The 20,186-nt window shown below is 44.5% G+C and overlaps 1 protein-coding gene across 11 annotated transcripts in view; it reads left to right on the top strand.

Annotated features, from left to right (window-relative positions):
• CYFIP2 (cytoplasmic FMR1 interacting protein 2) overlaps nt 1–20,186 on the top strand; it is a 148,657-nt gene that overhangs the window by 12,950 nt on the left and 115,521 nt on the right. For all 11 annotated transcript variants that reach the window (XR_014830982.1, XR_014830983.1, XM_021076694.2 and 8 more), the window contains exons 2-5: nt 8,780–8,919; nt 10,582–10,671; nt 17,465–17,542; nt 19,014–19,115. Coding sequence is in view for 9 of the 11 variants with exons in the window: in XM_021076694.2 (XP_020932353.1) it covers nt 8,803–8,919; nt 10,582–10,671; nt 17,465–17,542; nt 19,014–19,115 (387 nt within the window). In the remaining 2 variants the exon portion in view is untranslated. The remainder of the gene's footprint in view (nt 1–8,779; nt 8,920–10,581; nt 10,672–17,464; nt 17,543–19,013; nt 19,116–20,186) is intronic.

The following is a 20,186-nucleotide window of genomic DNA, read 5'->3' as shown; positions in this document are numbered from 1 at the left end:
AGAGGTAGGCACTGCTAATATACCTAGGTGTGGAGTTGCTGGGTCATGTGATAACTCTACATTTTAAAATTCCAGGAACTGCCAGACCGTTTTGCAAAGTTGCTGCACAGTGTACGTTCATACCAGCTTGTATGAGGGCTCCAATTTTACACACTCACCAACGCTGTGCTAGTAAGCTTTGGGAGTTCCAAAGAAGGAGCAGTCACATCATAGAGGGGAGACACCTTGAAAGATAAGTAAAACCAGGACATACAGTGATGGAGGAAAGAGATTTTTATTTCATAGATAACTGTTCACAAGTACTGAAGCTTTACTCTAAGTGCTCTGGTGTTAGATATGTGAACTGCTTCGAAGGAGTTCTTTTTAAAATATAAAGAGCTTTCTTCTTTTTATGTTCCTTGTCCTCCTTCCCCACTTTTAAGAAGCTGGCATCTTGGACATAGCAATGCCTTTCTTGATGTTGGGATCATTGGTTATCTGTTCTTGGCTCAGATCTTTATTTTAGCTACAAATGTGTGTGGGGCATTGTGCAAGGACTTGGGTGTTGGACACAGCTCCTGTCCTCAAGGAGTTTATCTTTTAGGGTAGGAGAGAGCACATGGTACAGTTATTATTTCATGGTTAATAGAGCAATAAAGAGGGAGCACACTGGGTTCAGTGAGCACCAGGGGAGAAAGTATATTCAGATAGCAGGTAGGGGAGTCAGAAAGTCTTCTTAAGGGGGTTACCGCTTCCTTAGGTCTCTTCCGGCACTCGGCTCATTCTGGCAGTGCGTGAGGTATCTGTTGAGTTCTGTTGGGTACTGTGATATTGGTGATAACTTCTAAGGCTGCAGAAATGTGTCGAGTTCTTATGAGTTCTTACTCCTACACTCCATGGCCCAGACCCCCCGTGCCGCCACCTTGTATAGCTTTCCACCTGCCTCTATGAGGCTGGCCCCTCACCTTGACTTTATTTTAAAATCTTTAAAATACAGATTTTACAGGTAAGGTTCTAAAGGTAGCACCAAGTCACCACTATGGGGTTTGCAGCCACGAGGTCTGACCGTTTAAGTGGAGCGTTCCTATAAAACTCTTCACTCCCAGCTCAGAATCAGCCGACTGGTCCCTTTTGGTGGACCTTATGGAAGTCCAGTAAGATTCACACAAGTCACCAAGTCCTTGCTTGATCCCCACACCCGTGACAAAGCTGACCTCAGTGTGTGACAGGATCCCAGATACAGGGGAAAGACCATGACCCATGTCCTGTCACAGCAAACTTGGGTCCCCACACAGTCTCCAAACACACCCATCTTTCACACCCAGGATGGAAGAGCAGGCTACCCTCTGAATTGTTTGGATTTTTTTCTTTGCTCAGTGAAATGCTGCTCCACAAGATTTTTGAAGGGGGACAGTCTAAACCTCTCTTTTATTTATTTATTTATTTATTTATTTATTATTTTTGTCTTTTGTCTCTTCAGGGCCGCACCCGCAGCACATGGAGGCTCCCAGGCTAGGGGTCCACTCGGAGCTGTAGCCTCCAGACTCCACCACGACCACAGCAATGAGGAATCCGAGCCGCATCTGCGACCCACACCCCAGCCCACAGCAACACCGGATCCTCAACCCACTGAGAGAGGCCAGGGATTGAACCCTCAAGCTCCTGGTTCCTAGTCGGATTGGTTTCTGCTGCTCCACAATGGGAACTCCTCTTTTATGTATTTTTATATTGACATATCTATATACATATTTACCTCCATATATTTTACTTGCAGCTGTAAATATGTATGTGCACTTATAATTTTACATTTTTATTTTATTTACCTATTTTAATTGCTTTCTAGCTGGTGAGACTTATAGACAGGGAAAATCTTTCCTGGACTCTCATGAAATCCAAAGGAGACAGTTACCCAATTTTTCTAGCTTGGCATAGTCTTGTTCTTTTTGAGGAAGTAAAAAGCAATCAGATTGGGGGAAACAAAAAAGTAAAGTGGTTGGTACCTTTTAAAAAGGTACAATTGTAGGTGTTGTCTAGAAGAAAGAACATAGAACTGAGAGTCAAGATATCCCATTTCTGTCCTCACTCAGCCACTAGCTGACCATGTGACCCGGATGAATGGTTTCACTCCTCGGCAACGCCGTGCCTCCTTAGAAACAGCAAAAATAGGAATTCCATCGTGGCTCAGCAGAAACAAATCTGACTAGCCAGGCTAGATTTTACTGAAATATATTATCTAAATAAGCACAAATTAATTGTCCATATCCTTGGGGATATTATCACCACAGATATACAGGCAGAAGTTAGAAAAGGAATTAGATAATGTTATAGTTTATAAGGCTGGTCTTCTGTTTTGGAAAACTGTATGCACCTTCATGTTTATAGGTGACATACTGCTTTAGCATCCTTACATGAAAAAAATTCAGTGTAACACTACTAAGTCATTTCATTTGGTTCCTCCAATTGCATTACTATTAATTAGCAATAATAGTATTAAAGATAGAGGTATAGTTTCTGTTTTCTTTCTTTCTTTCTTTTTTTGGTTACACTTGCTGCAAACAGAAGTTCTCATGCCAGAGATCAAACCCAAGCCACAGCAGAGACAATGCCAAGTCCTTAACCACTAGCCCACCAGGGAACTTCTAGTTTTTGTATTCTAAGGACATACTTTCCAGAGCTTCCTTTCAAAATGTTCTTTAAGGAGTTCCCGTCGTGGCGCAGTGGTTAACGAATCTGACTAGGAACCATGAGGTTGCGGGTTCGGTCCCTGCCCTTGCTCAGTGGGTTAATGATCCGGCGTTGCCGTGAGCTGTGGTGTAGGTTGCAGACACGGCTCGGATCCCGCGTTGCTGTGGCTCTGGTGTAGGCCGGCGGCTCCAGCTCCGATTCGACCCCTAGCCTGGGAACCTCCATATGCTGTGAGAGCGGCCCAAGAAATAGCAAAAAGAAAAAAAAAAAAAAAAAAAAAAAGAGGCAAAATGTTCTTTAAGAGAGTTCCCATTGCAGCACAGTGGAGACGAATCTGTCTAGTATCCATGAGGATGCAGGTTTGGTCCCTGGCCTTCTCAGTGGGTTAAGGATCTGGTGTTGCTGAGAGCTATGATGTAGGCTGGCAGCTGTAGCTCCAATTCAACCCCTGGCCTGGGAACCCCCCCCCCCACACACACACACTCTATGCCAAGGGTGTAGCCCTAAAGAGACAAAAAAAGAAAAGGAAAAAAGAAACAGCAAAAATAACACCTGTCCCCTGGAACCTGCAGGGGAGCTGTGACTGGGGGAATCAATATGAAAGATCTGTTGATGTGATAATTACAATGCCTTCCTTTTCTGTGGGTGAGCTATTGCAATGTTTAATTCACCCCTGTGCCCTCTTGAAAAGAGGCCATGCAACTAGCTAAGATTTCTTGAGTGCTTGCTGTGTGCTTGCAGTTGAGCTAAGCATTCCACGTGCTGTAATGTTATATAATCTTCAGAATAAATCACTGAGGTCAGGGCCTGTTATTAATCATCACCCTTTTACAGATAAGGAAATGGCTCAGAGAGGTTAAGTAGCATGCTATGCTTATTCAGCTAGGAGGTGACAGATGACTGGAACCCAGAGCTGGAGCAGACCCACCATGCTTAGCCTGACTTTACCATGTCAGTAAAAATTCTGACTTGTCCTTCCAGAAAGTCAGACAAAATGACACTGCACATCTTTGTTTAGAGAGTGGCAGGGTTTGGGGTGTGTTCCTCTGCATTCCCAAAGCCAGGCTCTCTCCCAGCACAGGCCCTGCATCCTTGGGGCCTGCTCCTTCTTGGTCCTAGAGCCCTTCCCAGAAGCACATTGCCTGGAAGCCCAGTGTTATTACCTCTCGGTGAAACCAGGCCACTGGTTTACAATTGTTAGGAAGATGCTGAATATAAATCTGCCATGAGTGCCCCACCCTGAGAGGATGCAGCCATGTCTGGTAGATGGTCCTCCCAAAACACTGTTAATTTTTTAATATTTTATTCATTTCTCTTCCCAAGAGCCAAAATAGCCGCGTGGTTATAGGCTGAAGATAAACAATTCTTCTCCTTGGAAAGATTGCGTGACAGAACTCTTGGGCCAAAAAAGAAGTACTTATTTGCATGTATACCACTATTAAAATTTCCAAAATGTTCTTTCTTTCTGATTGATGTGGAGTTGGCAGTGCCGTCCAGCAGTCGGGTTAAAATTTCCTTCTCCATTCGATGGTGAGTGATCTACAAACAGAGAAATCCATTAGAGAAGTTGTATTTATAAGAGAAATAAAGACTCCTAATTTACCAGCTCTATAGGCTGTTCATTTATTGATTCTTTTTAAGGGAAGTGAGGGGGTATTATTGTGTTAAAAGGGGAAATCCTAAGGGCTATTCTGATAAATTAGTACTTTGGAACCTGTGAAGCCTAGAAGAAGCCCAGGTTAGAGGAGTAAAGAGAAGGCAAAGAGCATAGCCGGTAGGAGCCAGGAAGACGAAGGAGGGAAAGATGGATTATCCCTAGCATGTGTGCATTGAGCTGGGAGTTTTTATAGAGAATTTCCAATATATTTAAAATGGGATAGAAAAAAGTGAGCATAAATCCCTGTGTGTAAGCCTCACACAGCACTGACAATTATAAACCCATAGCTGATTTTGTTTCATCTATTTCCCACTCTTCCCCCACTGCTTTTATTTGGAAGCAAACCCCTATATATTTTAATCCATATGAATTTATAGAACATAAGGACTCTTTTAAAACATAACCTCAGTATTATGGTCAGTTCTAGAAAATAATGACACCATTTTCTTAATATTGTCAAATATGGAATCAGTAATTAGCCAGAGAAATTTTCCTGTGTTCTCAGATATGTTACAATTTCATTTCTGTGGCAGTTGGTTTGAAATAAAGTCCAAACAAGGGGATGTGGTGGTGAAGTCTTTCGCATTTATAACTTACTCCTCCAGCTCTTTTTTCCAACCTTGAACTTTACTTGTTCAGTGCTGATTTATTTGTCCAGTAGACTTTGCTGTAAGTGGTGTTTGACTGATTACCTCACTGTGGTATATTTTGACATGTTATATCCTCTGTACTTCCTGTCAGTTGGTATCAAAGGCCTGATTAGATTCAAGGGTTGTGTTTTGGGTCCAGAGCTCTTCATGAGGTGATAGCATGTTTTTCCATCGGGAGGCACATAATGTCTGATTGACCCTCATGTAGTGATGTTAGCAGTGGTTAATCATTGGTGCCTACATCCAGGTATTCATTAGGGGGTTAGAAAATAGAGATCTTTTTTTTTTTTTTTTTTTTTTTTTTTTTTTTTATGGCCCCACTTGTGGCATATGGAGGTTCCCAGGCTAGGAACTGAATCAGAGCTGTAGCTGCCGGCCTACACCAGAGCCACGACAATCCCAGATCCAAGCCACATCTGCAACCTACACCATAGCTCACGGCAACACCAGATGCTTAACCCACTGAGCAAGGCCAGAGATTGAACCTGCGTCCTCATGGATACTAGTCAGACTTGTTTCTGCTAAGCCACAATGGCAATTCCAAGAAAATAGAGATCTTTTAATTGGATGAATATTTCTGAGGGAAACCTTTGTAAATGAGAAACCCCTTTCTCTTCTGCAAATCAGTTTTCCAGTGGTGTAGTTTGTTTAGGAAAGACAGGTTCAATATTTGCGTCTTCCCTTTTGTTGATTGATTTTCAACATAAAAATTGGTTCATAGCTATCCTTCAACAGTAGCGAAAGAATAAAACCCAGCTTTTTGTCTTTGTTATTTCGTGGTATATCTGATATTGTTTCAAGATATTAGGGTTAGGGTCAGGGTTAGGGTTAGGGGTTAGGGGTTAGGGGTTATGCATTGAGTTATGCTAATGGATGCTCAGATTGCCCCATCTTTGGCCAGTGACAGCTGCCTCAGGTTGGCTCCTAGGTCCCTTTGACGTAGACAGATAGTGGCTTATAGTCCTTTCTTATGAGATAAATCTAGGTTCCAAGCCCAGCTCCACCACTTGCCAGCACTTGACCTTGTAAAAATTACCTAAATTCTGAGCTTCTATTTGCTCATCTGTAAAATGGGAATAATCCTAATACCTACCTTTATAGGGTTGATGCAAGATTAAAATAGTTGAGTGCTTGGCAGAATGACACAAAGTCGGGGCTTAAAAATCTTAGTTTTATTGTTATTTGAATTAAGGAAGAGCATTAGGGCTTTGGAGCTTGTAGAGCATTATGCCCTGTAACAACATGAGCCCCTCCTGCAAAATGGACTTATTAACATTCATGTGAGAAAGAAGACAGTCTTTTCTGTGAAGCGGTGAATGCTTTTGCTGTAGAACTGAACATAGAATTCAGGGCAGGGACGAGAGCTGAGGAAGAAGCCCAGGTGTGGAGAGGGCCTGAAACCACCTCTGTGAGTCCAGGCGCTGCAAGGGCAGGGGAGGAAGTCACTTCTGAGCTTCCTGTGCCCTCACTGGGTGTGGCCTTCTCTGCCACCACAGCGTGTGGCAGGGAGGTGTGTTGAGAACTTGGTGAAGTGTAAAGCGGGAGGTCCGCAGCTCAGCCCCTCTGCCTCCCCAAACAACTGGGTCAGCCTGCGAGGGAAGCCCCCTGCAGCGGTGTCAGCCCTTGCCAGCCTGAGCCCAGCTCCTGTCTCTGGCCCTTCTCTGCCCTGGTCTCTGACATCACATTTCCTTATGAGCCAGGCAAACTCTCTGACATTCTTCAGTTCCAGCCCTGAAGCAGATCTCTCACTCCCCTGGGATGGGGGATGAGGAGGGAGCTCAGGCAGCCTTCTCTGTGTTTCCTTATTCAAGTGTGCTAAAACCTTAGCAGTTTCTTCTTCTTACTATTAATTGTTTTATAAAACTCAGTTTTTATTAATTTTTATTTCTTATTTTTGACTTTTTAGGGCTCACCTGAGGCATATGGAAGTTCCCAGGCTAGGGGTCCAATCAGAGTTGCAGCTGCCAGCCCACACTACAGCCACAGCAATTCGAATTTGAGCCTCTTCTGCAACCTACACCACAGCTCACGGTAACACCAGATCCTTAGCCCACCAGGGATAGAACCCGAGTCCCCATGTGTATTGGGTTCATTACTGCTGAACCAAGAGGGGAACACCATAAAAAGCAGTTTTTAGGAGTTTCCATCATGGTGCAGCAGAAATGAATCCGACTAGCAACATGAGGTTGCAGGTTCAGTCCCTGGCCTTACTCAGTGGTAAGGATCTGGCACTGCTGTGAGCTGTGGTGTAGGTCGAAGACGTGGCTTGGATCTTGCATTGTTGTTGTGGTGGTGTAGGCCGGCATCTGTAGTTCTGATTCAGTCCCTAGCCTAGGAACTTCCATATGCTGTGGGCGCAGCCCTAAACAAACAAACAAACAAAAAAGAAAACAAAACTCAGTTTTTAGATTTTTATTCACCTACCCTGTTGTTGGCTTTGTTTTGCTTTGTTTCTTGCCTCATTTCTTTTTGCTTTTGCAATTGGGAATCCCTGCACTCTCATTTCTTTGGATTGATTTTTATCTCTTTTTAGGCTTTTGAGTGGAAAATTCTGTTCATTTAATTCTGCTTTCTGATTTTCTACTAAATGCACTAAGACATTTATACATGCTCTTTAGCTTTTAGTTCTAAATATTTTATCATAACTGTTTGAATTCCTCTTTAGCTATGAATAACCTGGAGGAAGGTTTTTATAAATTTTCATAAGTGTAGGGTTTTTTCCCTTTGCTATAATTGATTTCTAATTTGCATTATTGATTTCTAATTTTATTGCACTGTAATCTGTGAATGTGACTTCTAGAAGGTCATATTTGGGGGATTGTGAGAACCTGTTTTATGCCCTAAAAATCATGACAAGTTTCACATAAACTTTAAAAAATGAGTATTCTGTTTGCTGGGTGCTGAGTTCTTAAAATAGCAGTTATCTCCTATTAAGTAACTGCTTTCTGGAGCCTCTTCAGCTTCACTGCTTGGCAGAGTTCTCATCAAAGCCATTGCACTCTGCCGGGCTCCAAGACACAAAAAATGCCCATTTCGGGCTGTTTGGTGTGGCTTACAGAGCATACCATACTTCCAGGCCAAGGAAGACAATGACTCTGACATTTTTGCAAATAAGGTTAAATTTGCTGGAGTCTGAATTCTTTTCCTCCCAGCTCAATTTCATTCTCTGGTTTCAAGCTGATCATCTTTGGCTCTGTTGATCATGGGTATTTGTGTTATGCAATAATTGAAGAGTGGAACTCACAAACGTCTTGAATAACAACTGGTGGCTTCCCATGTCCTAGCATCAGGCATTATTTGAGGGCCTTTGATCCTGGTCTCTGTGGTTGCCTGGACGTCACATAAGTTCTCCGAGCCTTGTTTTTTCCATCAGTTATGTGCCACCTGCCATCAGAGGGTTGTGGTGAGGCTTATCAAGACAGCAGACATAAAAAAAATGCTTTGTAGGGGTTTCTGATGTGACACAACAGGATTGGCAGTGTCTCTGCTGTGCCAAGGATGCTGGTTCGATCCCTGGCCCTGCACAGTGGGTTAAAGGATCTAGCATTGCTGCAGCTGCAGCATAGGTTGCAACTTCGGCTCAGATCTGATTCCTGACCCCGGAACTCCATATGCAGCCAAAAAAGAAAAGAGGTCCTCAAACATCATGTGCGGAATAAGAGCACCATGTGAGGAAGTACTAAGTGGAAGTGGTCTCAACGCAGGTTAATTCCTTGGGTTCTCCACAAGGAGCCTGGACAGAGCAAGATTGGGCAAAATGTGAGGAGGCCCCTGAAATTCTGCATTTCCCTCTCTTCCTTTCCCTCAGTTTGGACAACAGAAACTGCAGCCATGACCACCCACGTCACTCTGGAAGATGCCCTGTCCAACGTGGATCTGCTGGAAGAGCTGCCCCTCCCTGACCAGCAGCCATGCATCGAGCCCCCCCCTTCCTCCATCATGTACCAGGTGAGTCCTCCCAGAGCACTGGGACTGGAATGGGCATTCAGGAATCACAGGGAGTTCCTCAGAGGGTTTGCCCTGAAGGCAGATAGAAGGGGGATGCCTGCTTCTAGAAGGTAAAAGGTCCTGAGCTGATGGTGTCTCTGGTGCATTGGTGGAGCTGAGTGTAAGAAACAGATTAGCTAGTAAATGTACACCAGGGCTATTTCTCTTCCCCGGGGAAGGTTTGTTGGTCTGTTCTGACCCCAGATACCTTCCCTGCTGTTCTTGCTGCAGCACCAACCAAGGTTTTGGCAGCTCTGACCTCATGAATTAAATATCGCAATTTAGAAACCCCTAGAGACTGCCTGGGTAATTACTTTTCCTTCATGGATATGAGAAGGGATCTTCAGCTCCCCACAGCCAGTAATGGCTTGAGAAAGCCGGTCACAGTTGTTTGCTTTTGCTTTAGAGAGTCAAGCTTGGGATAAACCATGATCGGATTGCTCAAACCCGTGATCCCCACCCTGGGCATGGTGGGAAGGGCATCGGTGCAGCCAGAGTGAGCCTTGCAAATAGCCCCTTGTTTGCGTGTGCTGGGCAAGCATACCATGTTAAGAAAGAATAAGAGAATTTGAAATGTTTAGCTTTTTAGTTGTCTTTGACTTTTGGAAAGTTCTTGGTCTCGTAAATGAGGCCAAATATAAACGCATACTGTATGTTTAAATTCATTCAGTGGCTAGATTTATTCAGCCCATGCCTGAAGGTTGAACTCATAAACTTGGCTTATTTGCATTTTCTAATGAAAATTAAATTTTAATTATGTAAATGTCTTTTTCTATTATAAGCAATACAGCAAGTAACAAAAATTTCCCTGTAACTATATACGTATGTAGTACACATGTATACAGACACACCTGTTTACCATATATATTATCTTGCTCTATGGTTTTGCTGTTTCCTAACAATGCTACAATGCCACCACATTATTTTTGACCACTGCATAGCACTTATAAACCTGTCGTATGAATATACTATTAATTATTTAGCCTTTTGCTGTTAATGGACATTTGGATGGCTTCCAGTTTTTTTATTACAAAAAAATGGTGCAGTTATTATCCTTGTACAAATGAATCTGCACCCACAGGTGAGTATTTTTGCAACTACTGGATAAAAGCAGTACACATCTTCACTTTTTAAAAAAACTTCATCTTAATTTTTAAAAAATTTTTCATACAATTTAAAAGGTTACTTTCCATTTACAATTATTACAAAATATTGGCTGTATTCCCTGTGTTGTATAATACAGCCTTGAGCCTATCTTGCACGCAATAGTCTGTACCTCCCTCTCTCCCACCGCCCACTGGTAACCACTAATTTGTTCTGTTTATCTGAGTCTGCTTCTTTCTGAAAAAACATGTCTTCAGTTTTAACAGCTATTTAGGCTTGTATGGTTTAAGCATTCACTTCCGAGGCTCCCTGGATAAACTTGATTGCCGATGTAGGCCTGTCTGTAGCCGGCTCCTGCCCAGTGGGATTCATGGTGGAATTTCCCGGTGTAAGATGAGAAAGGGAGATAGGCTTCCAAGAGTACTTGGGCATTTTTTGGCAGTAGTTCATCCCCTGGACACCAAGCCACCTTTGACCTGTTTTCTAACCACGGAATGTTCCTGTCTCTAATTCCTGCAGGCTAACTTTGACACAAATTTCGAGGACAGGAATGCATTTGTCACAGGCATTGCAAGGTACATTGAGCAGGCTACGGTCCACTCCAGCATGGTAAGTCTCTGTGGGCAGACACGCCCCCTGTTGGTAGGGGCGGGGCTGGGGGCAGCTTCTCCCAGCAGGGCCCTGTGCTTAGCTATTATATTCTAAGAACCCCAGCCTCTGTCGGACCCAACTCCTCAAGCCTTACCCACCCCCTCTCAGCACCTGGGGCACACTGTTCCTGCTTCTTCCCAACCTGCAAATCCTGCTCCCCTTTGGGGCCCAGTTTTAGTCCCGCTCTTCATTTCCCTGAGCTTCTCTAGCTTTTTGGGTTAACAAGTGATTAGATCCTGCCTTGTTTTGTACTTGATAGATTACTGGCTGTGTGGAATTTTGGCTCTTGACCAAAGCAAAAAGTTTCTGAAAGGAGGTTTGGAATAACCCCTTATTGACTAAAGGAAGCTGGTGACCTAAATGGTTCACGAGTGGGGACCAGTTGTCTGATGGGGTTGTGTCTGACTTACTTGGGAGGATCCCCTCCCCTCCCAGACTTTTGTTGATGCCATCCTCAAGCAGCACTGAAATGTGAAGAATTTCAGATTTCTCATTCACATGTTCTCTGCCCTTTCTCACTGTATCAGTGATAGTCTAAAGCCTGCCCATTCATTCAATAAATACCATGTACCTGGTACCTGCAGAGACCCTGCTCAATGCCAGAGAAGGCATATGTGCAAGGACAGATGGGGCTGGGTGGGATTCTCAGTGAATCAAGTGGGAAAGAGAGAAGCTGGCCATTTATTGAGCACTTTCTGTGCAGATATTTTAAATGTATTGTCTTTATTAATCCTCACCTCAACCCTGTGAAGTAGGTTCTATTTCAGTACCCATTTTATGAAGGGGGAAAACTAAAGTCCAAAAAAGTTAAGTGATTTACTCAAAGTCCTACCACTGACAAATGACAGCTAAATCCAAGTCTGTTTGAATACAAAACCTGTGCTCTAGGCGATGCTGCAGACAAATAAAAATGTACAAAGTTAAAGGAACGAGACATGGTGATAGTTCAGAGTTTTTAAGGGGCAGTGAGAGGGTCGGAGAAAGCTTAATGAAGGAAGTGGTTTTTGACTAGGGCCTTCTATATACACACATTATAACTATATATATATATATATATACTATAACTATATATATATATATATACACACACACATAGTACTTTAAACTCTAAGGTATTCTCATACATGATATCATTGGAACCTTGTAACAGCCCTGAGACTTGCAAAGAGATCATTATACCCATTTTAGGGATGAGAAAACTGAGACCTAGAGGACTTAATAAGCCAATTGCTCATGATCCCACAATTAGTAAATCACAGGGTTGAACCTTGAATCCAGGACTTACGATTCCCAGCCATGATCTCTTTCCACTGACCTCTGCTGTCCCACACAATGAGAATTTTATCTGTCAGAGGTGAGACAGGGAGGGCCTAGCTAGGGGATGCAGGATGAGCAAAGGCACAGAGGCAGAAGTTTTTGGAGACTGCCTGGGTTTGGACTGTAAAGTCCATAGAGGGAAATATTCTGTATTATTTATGACAAATTAGATAAGGTCAGTGCATCTAGGGTGTATTAGTTCAGTAGAGCCGCCGTAATAAAATACCGCAAATGGCGTGGCTTAAATAACAAACGTATTATCTCGCAGTTCTGGAGACAAGAAGTCCAATATCAAGATGTCAGCAGGGTTGCCGTCTCCTGAGGCCTCTGCATGGTTTACAGGTGGCCGCCTTCTGGCCGTGTCCTCACACGGTCTTTTCTCTGTGTGAGCACATGTATGTTGTCTGTGTGTCCAAATTCAGTCAGATCGGATTGGAGTCCACCGAAGGGGCCTCATTTTAAGTGAATCACCTCCTTAAAGGCCCTGTCTCCCAACAGAGTCACATTCTGAGGTACCAGGGTTAGGATTTCAGCATATGAATTTGGAGGGACACAAGTCAGCCCATCACAGAGAGCTTCCATGCATTTAATCAGAAATCGGCAGCGATAGAAATTTTTCATTGATGGGAGAAATACCAACAGAGTTACGCTTGGGGGATACGCTTCATTTGTTTTGTGCAGAATGAACAGTGAGGAGGTGTGAGCGAGGCGAGTACATCCACTGAGATAAACTTATCTACACTGGAGGCATCGAGGGCTGAATGAGGGCCAAGCTGGGAGGGGTGGCTAAGGGGACAGGCATAGGAGAGACAGTGAAGGTCAACCTGCCGTAGTCTGCTGGCTTCACAGTCTGCTGGGCCCTGGAGCTCTGGGGGGCAGAACAGTGCTGACAGGTTTCCTGGAAATGCCAGGTGGGGGCACCCATGGGGAAGTCAGAGGAAGCGCCCGTGTGGAGGGGAAGGGTATTCATTTCCTACTGCTGCTGTAACAGATGGGCCCAGAGCAGTGTCCTACAACTATACAAGTTTATTTGCTTTAATTCAATTTTATTGGGGTATAGTTGACTTACAATGTATGTTTCAGATGTACAGCAGAGTGAATCAGTCAGACATACAAATATAGCCATTCTTTTTTCCCCGTATAGGTTATTACAAACTATTGAGCAGACTTTCCTGTGCTCTGCAGTAGGTTCTCGTTAATCATCTATTTTGTACAGCAGGGTGTAGATGTTACTCCCACGCTCCCAGTTCTTCCTTCCCCACAACGGTTTCCCCTGAGGTAACCGTAAGATTGGTTTTGAAATCTGTGAGTTTGTTTCTGTTTTTTAAATAAGTTCTTTTGTGTCATTTTTATTAGCGTCCACATAGAAGTGGTACTGTATGATATTTGTCTCTCTTTGTCGGACTTACTTCACTCAGTGGAGATACAGTTCTTTAGGTCAGAAGCCTGACATGGGTTTTACAGGGTTAAGGCTGGCATTTGTTTTTTGGAGGCTCTGCAGGAGCATCTGTTACCTTGTTCTGGCTTCTAGAGGCTGCCCACATTCCTTGGCTCAGCCCCCTCCCAGCCAGCAATCCCACCACTCCGTGCTCTGCTTCCATCCTCACGGCTCCTGCTCTGGCTCTCCCGCCTCCCTCTTTCACTTGCCAGGACCCTTGCCATTCCATTGGGTCCGGCAGGTAATCGCGGAAAACCTCCCCCTCTCCAGGTTCCTAACTTAATTCCACCTGTCAAGTCCCTTTTGCTGTATAAGGTGGTGTTTTCACAGGTTCTGGAGATTAGGATGTGGACGTCTTTGTGGGGCCATTATTCTACCAACAGAGAGATAGTGTTGATATGGCTTTAGAGGGGGTCACAATAGGGTGAAGTGTTGGTATTCATGGATGATGCCAAAACATCATTTCCTCCACAACTTCCACCCTGCACCTTTCTCTAAGGTAGCTTAGCAACAGCAAGTAAGTGGCTTCATTAGATGCTCCTCTTCTTGAACTTCTCCTGCCCACCCTGGGACGAGGTCAGTCTCTCAAAGGGCAGGATAGCCAGAGAGAGGAGGAGGAGGAGAAAGTGTGCAAACCATGTCATTGATCCTGTCTGAGGAACAGCAAGGGTTCTTTCCTGGGGGGTGAGATGGGGCTGAGTGTCCAGAGTAAGCAGTGGGAGGTCAGTTTGTCACTATATGAAATAGGAACCGAACTCACCTTGGGTTTATGTCATGGACTTAGAAAATCTTCAGATGTAAAGGACTGAGAGGTCCTTAGCCCTGCAGCTGGCAGCCTGGACTGGAATCACCTGGAAAGTATTAAAAATCATTGATGCCTGCCCCCCGCCCCCGAGACAATGATTTTATTCCAGTGGAGCATGGCCTGGGCATCAGGCATTCTCAAAGTTCCCCAGATGACTCATGGGCAGCCAAGGCTGAAAGCCAGTGATTTAGGCCAACTCTTGGCCTCCAAACAAGAAAATCGTGATATTTTTCAGATAAAAGGTAGGTCCACAAAGAACCAGGACCAGAACTCAAGTCTGCTGAGCCCAGGGCTCATCTCACCACACCACCCTGACCTCTGTATTCCAGGCATAATTATGTAACAAATCTGACTGATGGTCAGCTTAACTGTCCACAGGGCAGAGTCCCCGTCATCCTTGTTCAGTGGCCTGTGCCCCAGCACAGAGCACAGAGCCTGGGACCCATGAGTGCTCAGGGGAGGGTTCACTGGATGAATTGGTCAGAATAATCACACCTGCCGGTGGGTGGCCGGATGCTGAGAAGTAGGCAAGTGTTCTCTCCATTAGCTACTGTCACCCTTTTCTGACACTTGTTCTGCAGCAACAGCAGCAGGACACCTACAGGTTCTCTCTAGCCTCCAGGAGAACATGTTCCTGATTTTAAAGGTTCTCTAAATTAAGAATTGAAAGTGTGACTCATCAGTGACATTGGCTGTTGAAAACAAAGATAAAAAAGTAATAAACTCCTAATTAAAACTCATCTTGTGCTAGGAACATATTTTGAAATAGATATGAGAGGTGGACTAAAAAGTAAACCAGTTAAGGTTCATTTTTGTTTTTTTTTTTAATTTTTTAAAATTTTTGGTCTTTTTGCCTTTTCTAGGGCCACTCCCGCAGCATGTGGAGGTTCCCAGGCTAGGGGTATAATCGGAGCTTTTGCTTCCAGCCTATGCCACAGCCACAGCAACTCGGGATCCGAGCCGCGTCTGCAACCTGCACCACAGCTCACAGCAACGTCAGATCCTTAACCCACTGAGCAAAGGCAGGGATTGAACCCTCAGCCTCATGGTTCCTAGTCGGATTCGTTAACCACTGCGCCACGACGGGAACTCCAAGGTTCATTTTTGTATCCATACACAAAAGAAATGATCTGGTAATACTCTTTTTATTGTATTTTTTGAGATGTGCATCATTCAACATAGAATTTACCATTTCAAGTATACCATTTAGTGTTTGTGTAGAATATTCCCAATGTTACACAACCATCACCACAATCTAATTTCCATCATCACCAAAAGAAATTCCAAACCCATTAGCAGCCCCTCCCAATTCTACTTTCCCCCAACCACTCATCTACCTTCTATTTCTTTGGATTTGTCTGTTTAGAACCTTTCATCTCAATGGAATTTTATAGCATGTGGCCTTTGTGTTCAGCCCCTCTTACTCAACGTAATGTTTTCAAAGTTCGTCCCTGTTGTAGAAGGGATTGGTACTTCATTCCTTATTGCAGATGAGTTCTATTCCATTGCTTGGCTATTCCACATTTTTTTATCCATTCATCCATTGATGGACAGTGGGGTCCTTTCCACTTTTTGACTATTAGACTAATTCTGCTATGAACAAGTGTGGAAGTTTCTCTGTGGACATGTGTTTTCATTTCTCTTGGTTATATACTCAGAGTGGACTTGCTGGGTCATATGGTAACTCTAACTTTTTGAGAAACTGCCAGTCTATCTTTCACCTTAGTAATTCTCTTTACTCCCTTTATAGATTACCTAGGCTTTGTGTGTGTGTATTCTATTTAATCCTCATAAACGTCTCTGAGGTTGCTGTTATCATGATCCTTAAACAGATGACTGAATGGAGAATTTTAGGTTAAGTGATTTCCTGAAGACTAGAGAGCTAAAAAGTGAGGAAGCTGGGACTTCAGGCCAGACATTAGGACCCCGAGTTTAGAGCTCCTTCCACTAAAGCACTTACTTGGTGAGGCGAGTCATCAGATTCATCTGTCATGCTGTTTTTAGTTTTGCCATCTGCTCTGTATTATTTTTAATGGATCTTAATCATCGTCCTGCTTATGAAATAGTAACATGAGCTCTTACAAAAGTGCAAACATTACAGTATAGTACGTTATAGATATGAAAAGTGAAAGCCCCTGTTTATCCAGCCCCACAGAGAGCTTCCTATTCATAATTTTGGTGTGTATTCCACCAAAATATTTGCCATGTACAATAATATACTTTTGTAATTATTATTCTGTTTTTTTTAAAGCCTATCTTCTATTCATGCTGTTTTGGCACTTGTTTATTTTCTTACCGACTGTTTCAGAAGGAGGAGGAGGGCGTGGGAGGGACTGGAAGTTTGGGGTTAGCAGATGCAAAATATTGCATTTGAAGTGGATAAGCAATGAGACCTGCTGTATAGCACAGGGAACTATATCTAGTCACTCATGATGGAATATAATGGAGGATGATGTGAATAAAAGAATGTATATATAAATGTATAAATGGGTCACTTTGCTGTAGAGCAGAAATTGACAGAACATTATAAATCAACTGTAATAAAAAATTTAAAAAACAAAAAAAGCGCAAACATTAGGGTATAGTACATTAGAGATATGAAAAGGGAAAGTGCCTGTCTATCCAGCCCACAGAGAGCTTGCTATTCATACTTTTGGTGTGTGTTCCACCAAAATATTTGCCATACACAATAGTATACTTTAGTAATTCTTACTGTGGGCTTTTTAAAGACCTATCTTCTATTCATTGTGTTTTGCCACTTGCATGTTTTCTTACTGACTGTTTATCTGGGACAACTTTGCTCTTGGAACTAGTGGATCCGCCGCCTCCTTTCTAAGGTGGCCATCTGTCTTTAAAAATACGTCCTGTTTGTAGAGCCCTTGGATGTCTGATAAGGAGAATTTAGGCCAGTGCTTCTCAAACTTATTGTACACCTGGAGTGTGAGTCATCTGGGAATTTTATTGAAATGCTGATTCAGTTTCCACAGGCCCAGGGAGGGCCCAAGACTCGGCATTCCTACTAAGCACCACCCCTGCCCCTTCCTCAACCCACCCCATCCCGGGTGATGCCAACACTGCTGGTCCACCCACCACACTCTGAGTGGTGAGCATTTGGGGGCCGAGGGATGGCTGTTGAGAAGTCCTGTGGCATCAGAGTAGTTTCTCCTTGCTGAGCGTATTTTGCTTTTCAGAATGAAATGCTGGAGGAAGGTCACGAGTATGCGGTCATGCTGTACACCTGGCGCAGCTGTTCCCGGGCCATCCCTCAGGTGAGACAGTCCTGGCCAGGTGGCTTTCCTGCCCCTCTAGGGGGTGGCACCACCCTCTGCCCCTCCCCCATCCCTATCGCTGAGCTCCAGGCATCAAGGACCTTTGGAGGGCCTCTTATCCCCAGGGGCGCGCAGGACACATTCAGAGCGCTTCCCGTAAAGCTGCCGCCAACTTAGAAAGAATTTGCTCAGTATTATTTTATTTTGAAAGCAGAAAGATATAAAGGTATTTTATAACAGAAAGATATAAAGTAAAAAGCGAGACATCCCACCTCCCCCGGCCCGGCCCCTGCCAAACCCACCTCCCACTGGAGCATAATCACTACGGACACTTGGCTGCATGTTCATCCGGATCTCTTTCCTCAGACATTATGAATATTGTCCTATGATTATTATTTTGTAAATTATTATCATTTACAGAAGTATATCATTTATTATTTACATGCCTCTGCCACTTGCTTTTTTATTCTTTGTTTTCTACTGCTGATTTTTTCATGTTGACACATACAGATATTATTTTTACCATATCGTATTATTTGTGGGTCCCACTGTAACGAAATCAACAAGCCTCAGGTGTGTACACAGAAACCATTCCTCTGCCTTGCTCCCAGTCCTAACCCCAGAGGAAACTACTTATAAATAGTTTGGGTCATGCCCTTTCAGATGCTCTCTGCCTATATTATATACGGACACACAAACTCACACACAGTTTTGTGTTTTGTTGAGCAAAAAATGGGATTAAATTACCCTTCCTGTCCTGCAGCTGTTCTCACACGTCAGTTTATGGTGGCAATCTTTCCACGTCGGGTCCCCGATCTGGCTCATCCCCTAACAGTTACACATTGGTAGTGTACAACTGCTTCATAGTTTGTCCCCATTTCATCAGTGACCGCGGGAGGTTGAGCTTAGCGCTACCATCATAGAAATTTCTGAGCAACAGTGTGAAGAGTGTCCTTGGCTTATGGCCCTTTCCTCACTCTTCAGTGTCCATGACCTTGGGTGTTCATGCGGAGAACACGCCTGCCATGCAGTCCAGATGTGCTAAAAACCACTGGGCAGAGAAGATGGGCTTCTTGATGGGCCTGAGTACAGCCAAGGGGCTTTACCCCAAGTGCCTTCAGAGCCGTGGACAGAACATTTTTCTTTGCTTAGAATCTGGCGGAGGCCCCTGGGCGGGAGTGGGGAAAAGGTGGAAGGAGGAGCCTGTGCAGATCACCATAAATGCGTGTACCACGCATGGTCAGATTGAAGGGCAGGAGGGCTGCATTCTGGGGACCAGCTGGTTTCTTCCCCACAGCCAGTGTCTGGGGAGCAGTCAGAGCTGCCCCAGCCTCCTCTCACTGGGTAACTGTATCATTTATCATCCTAAATGAAGTGCATTCAAGAGTGAAAAGGGCCCTGTTAATAAGACAGCAGGCGTGAGCCAGAACCGCCAGAGCAAACCAGGGTGTGTGAAACCCCCTCCCCACAGGTGAAATGCAACGAGCAGCCCAACCGAGTGGAGATCTATGAGAAGACGGTGGAGGTGCTGGAGCCAGAGGTCACCAAGCTTATGAAGTTCATGTACTTCCAGGTGAGGGGGGTGGGGAGGGTGGCTGAGCTGGACCAGGAGACCTGAAAAGACCCCCACACTTTCAGACACTGGGGGCTGGAATTTTGTGCCATGCTATCTATTTATCAAATGCTTTCTGAGTGCCCCTGACCCTCCTCTGGGTAACCAAGACTGTCCAGCCCCCTCCCCTGATGTAATTCACATCCTAGTGAGCCAACCAGTATATCTGGGGTGGGAGGAGGGACTGACAATAACCAACACATGGCAGAATAAGTGCCGTGAATAAAATGAAATTTTAAAACATTCTGGTGGAGTTCCCATTGTGGCTCAGCGGTAACGAACCTGACCAGTATCTATGAGAATGCAGGTTCAACTTCTGGCCTGGCTCAGTGAGTTAAGGATCTGGTGTTGCCGTGAGCTGTGGTGTAGGTTGCAGACACGGCTCGGGTCTGGTGTTGATGTGGCTGTGGCATAGGCTGGCAGCTGCAGCTCCGATTTGACCCCTAGCCTGAGAACTTCCATACGCCACAGGTGCGGCCCTAAAAAGACAAAAAAAAAAAAGCAAAAAAACCATTCTGACATGGGGAGTGTGTCTGCATCCTGCATGCAGCTTCAGGGATGGTCTGCAGGGAGGTGACATTTGAACTGAGATCTGAATAATGTGAAAGAGGCTGGCCTGTGATGTGCCAGAGGCAGAGGGTCTCGGGCAGAAGGAACTGCAGAGGCAGAGGCCCGGCAGCCTCAAGGAGCATGACGTTTAAGAAATGGAACAAAGCTGGGGAGGCTGCAGCATGAGAATAAGGAGTGGGGAAAGGTGAGGCTGGAGGAGTAGCAGGGACCCATTCATATCACATCGGACACTGTAGCCATGAAAAGAATCTGTGCGTTTTATTCAAGCGCTGCGGGAAGCCACTGGAGGTTTCCAGTGACATGATCTGAATGAGGTGTTGGAGCAACATGTGCTGTGGAGGGGGGAAGGCGGGTGGAGTGGCAGCAGGGGGACCCATTGGGAGGTCCAGAAGAGTGGTCGTTTAAAGGAGGAAAAGGAAAAAGACAGCCAAAGGCTCCCGTGGATGAGAGGTAAGAGGGCAA

Source organism: Sus scrofa, chromosome 16 (assembly GCF_054392235.1).
Source record: "Sus scrofa isolate SSC_HxYL_T2T_F1_AM1 chromosome 16, Sscrofa_HxYL_maternal_Yorkshire_Landrace_v2.0, whole genome shotgun sequence".
NCBI lineage: Eukaryota > Metazoa > Chordata > Mammalia > Artiodactyla > Suidae > Sus > Sus scrofa.
This window is presented reverse-complemented; position numbering and strand designations above follow the sequence as displayed.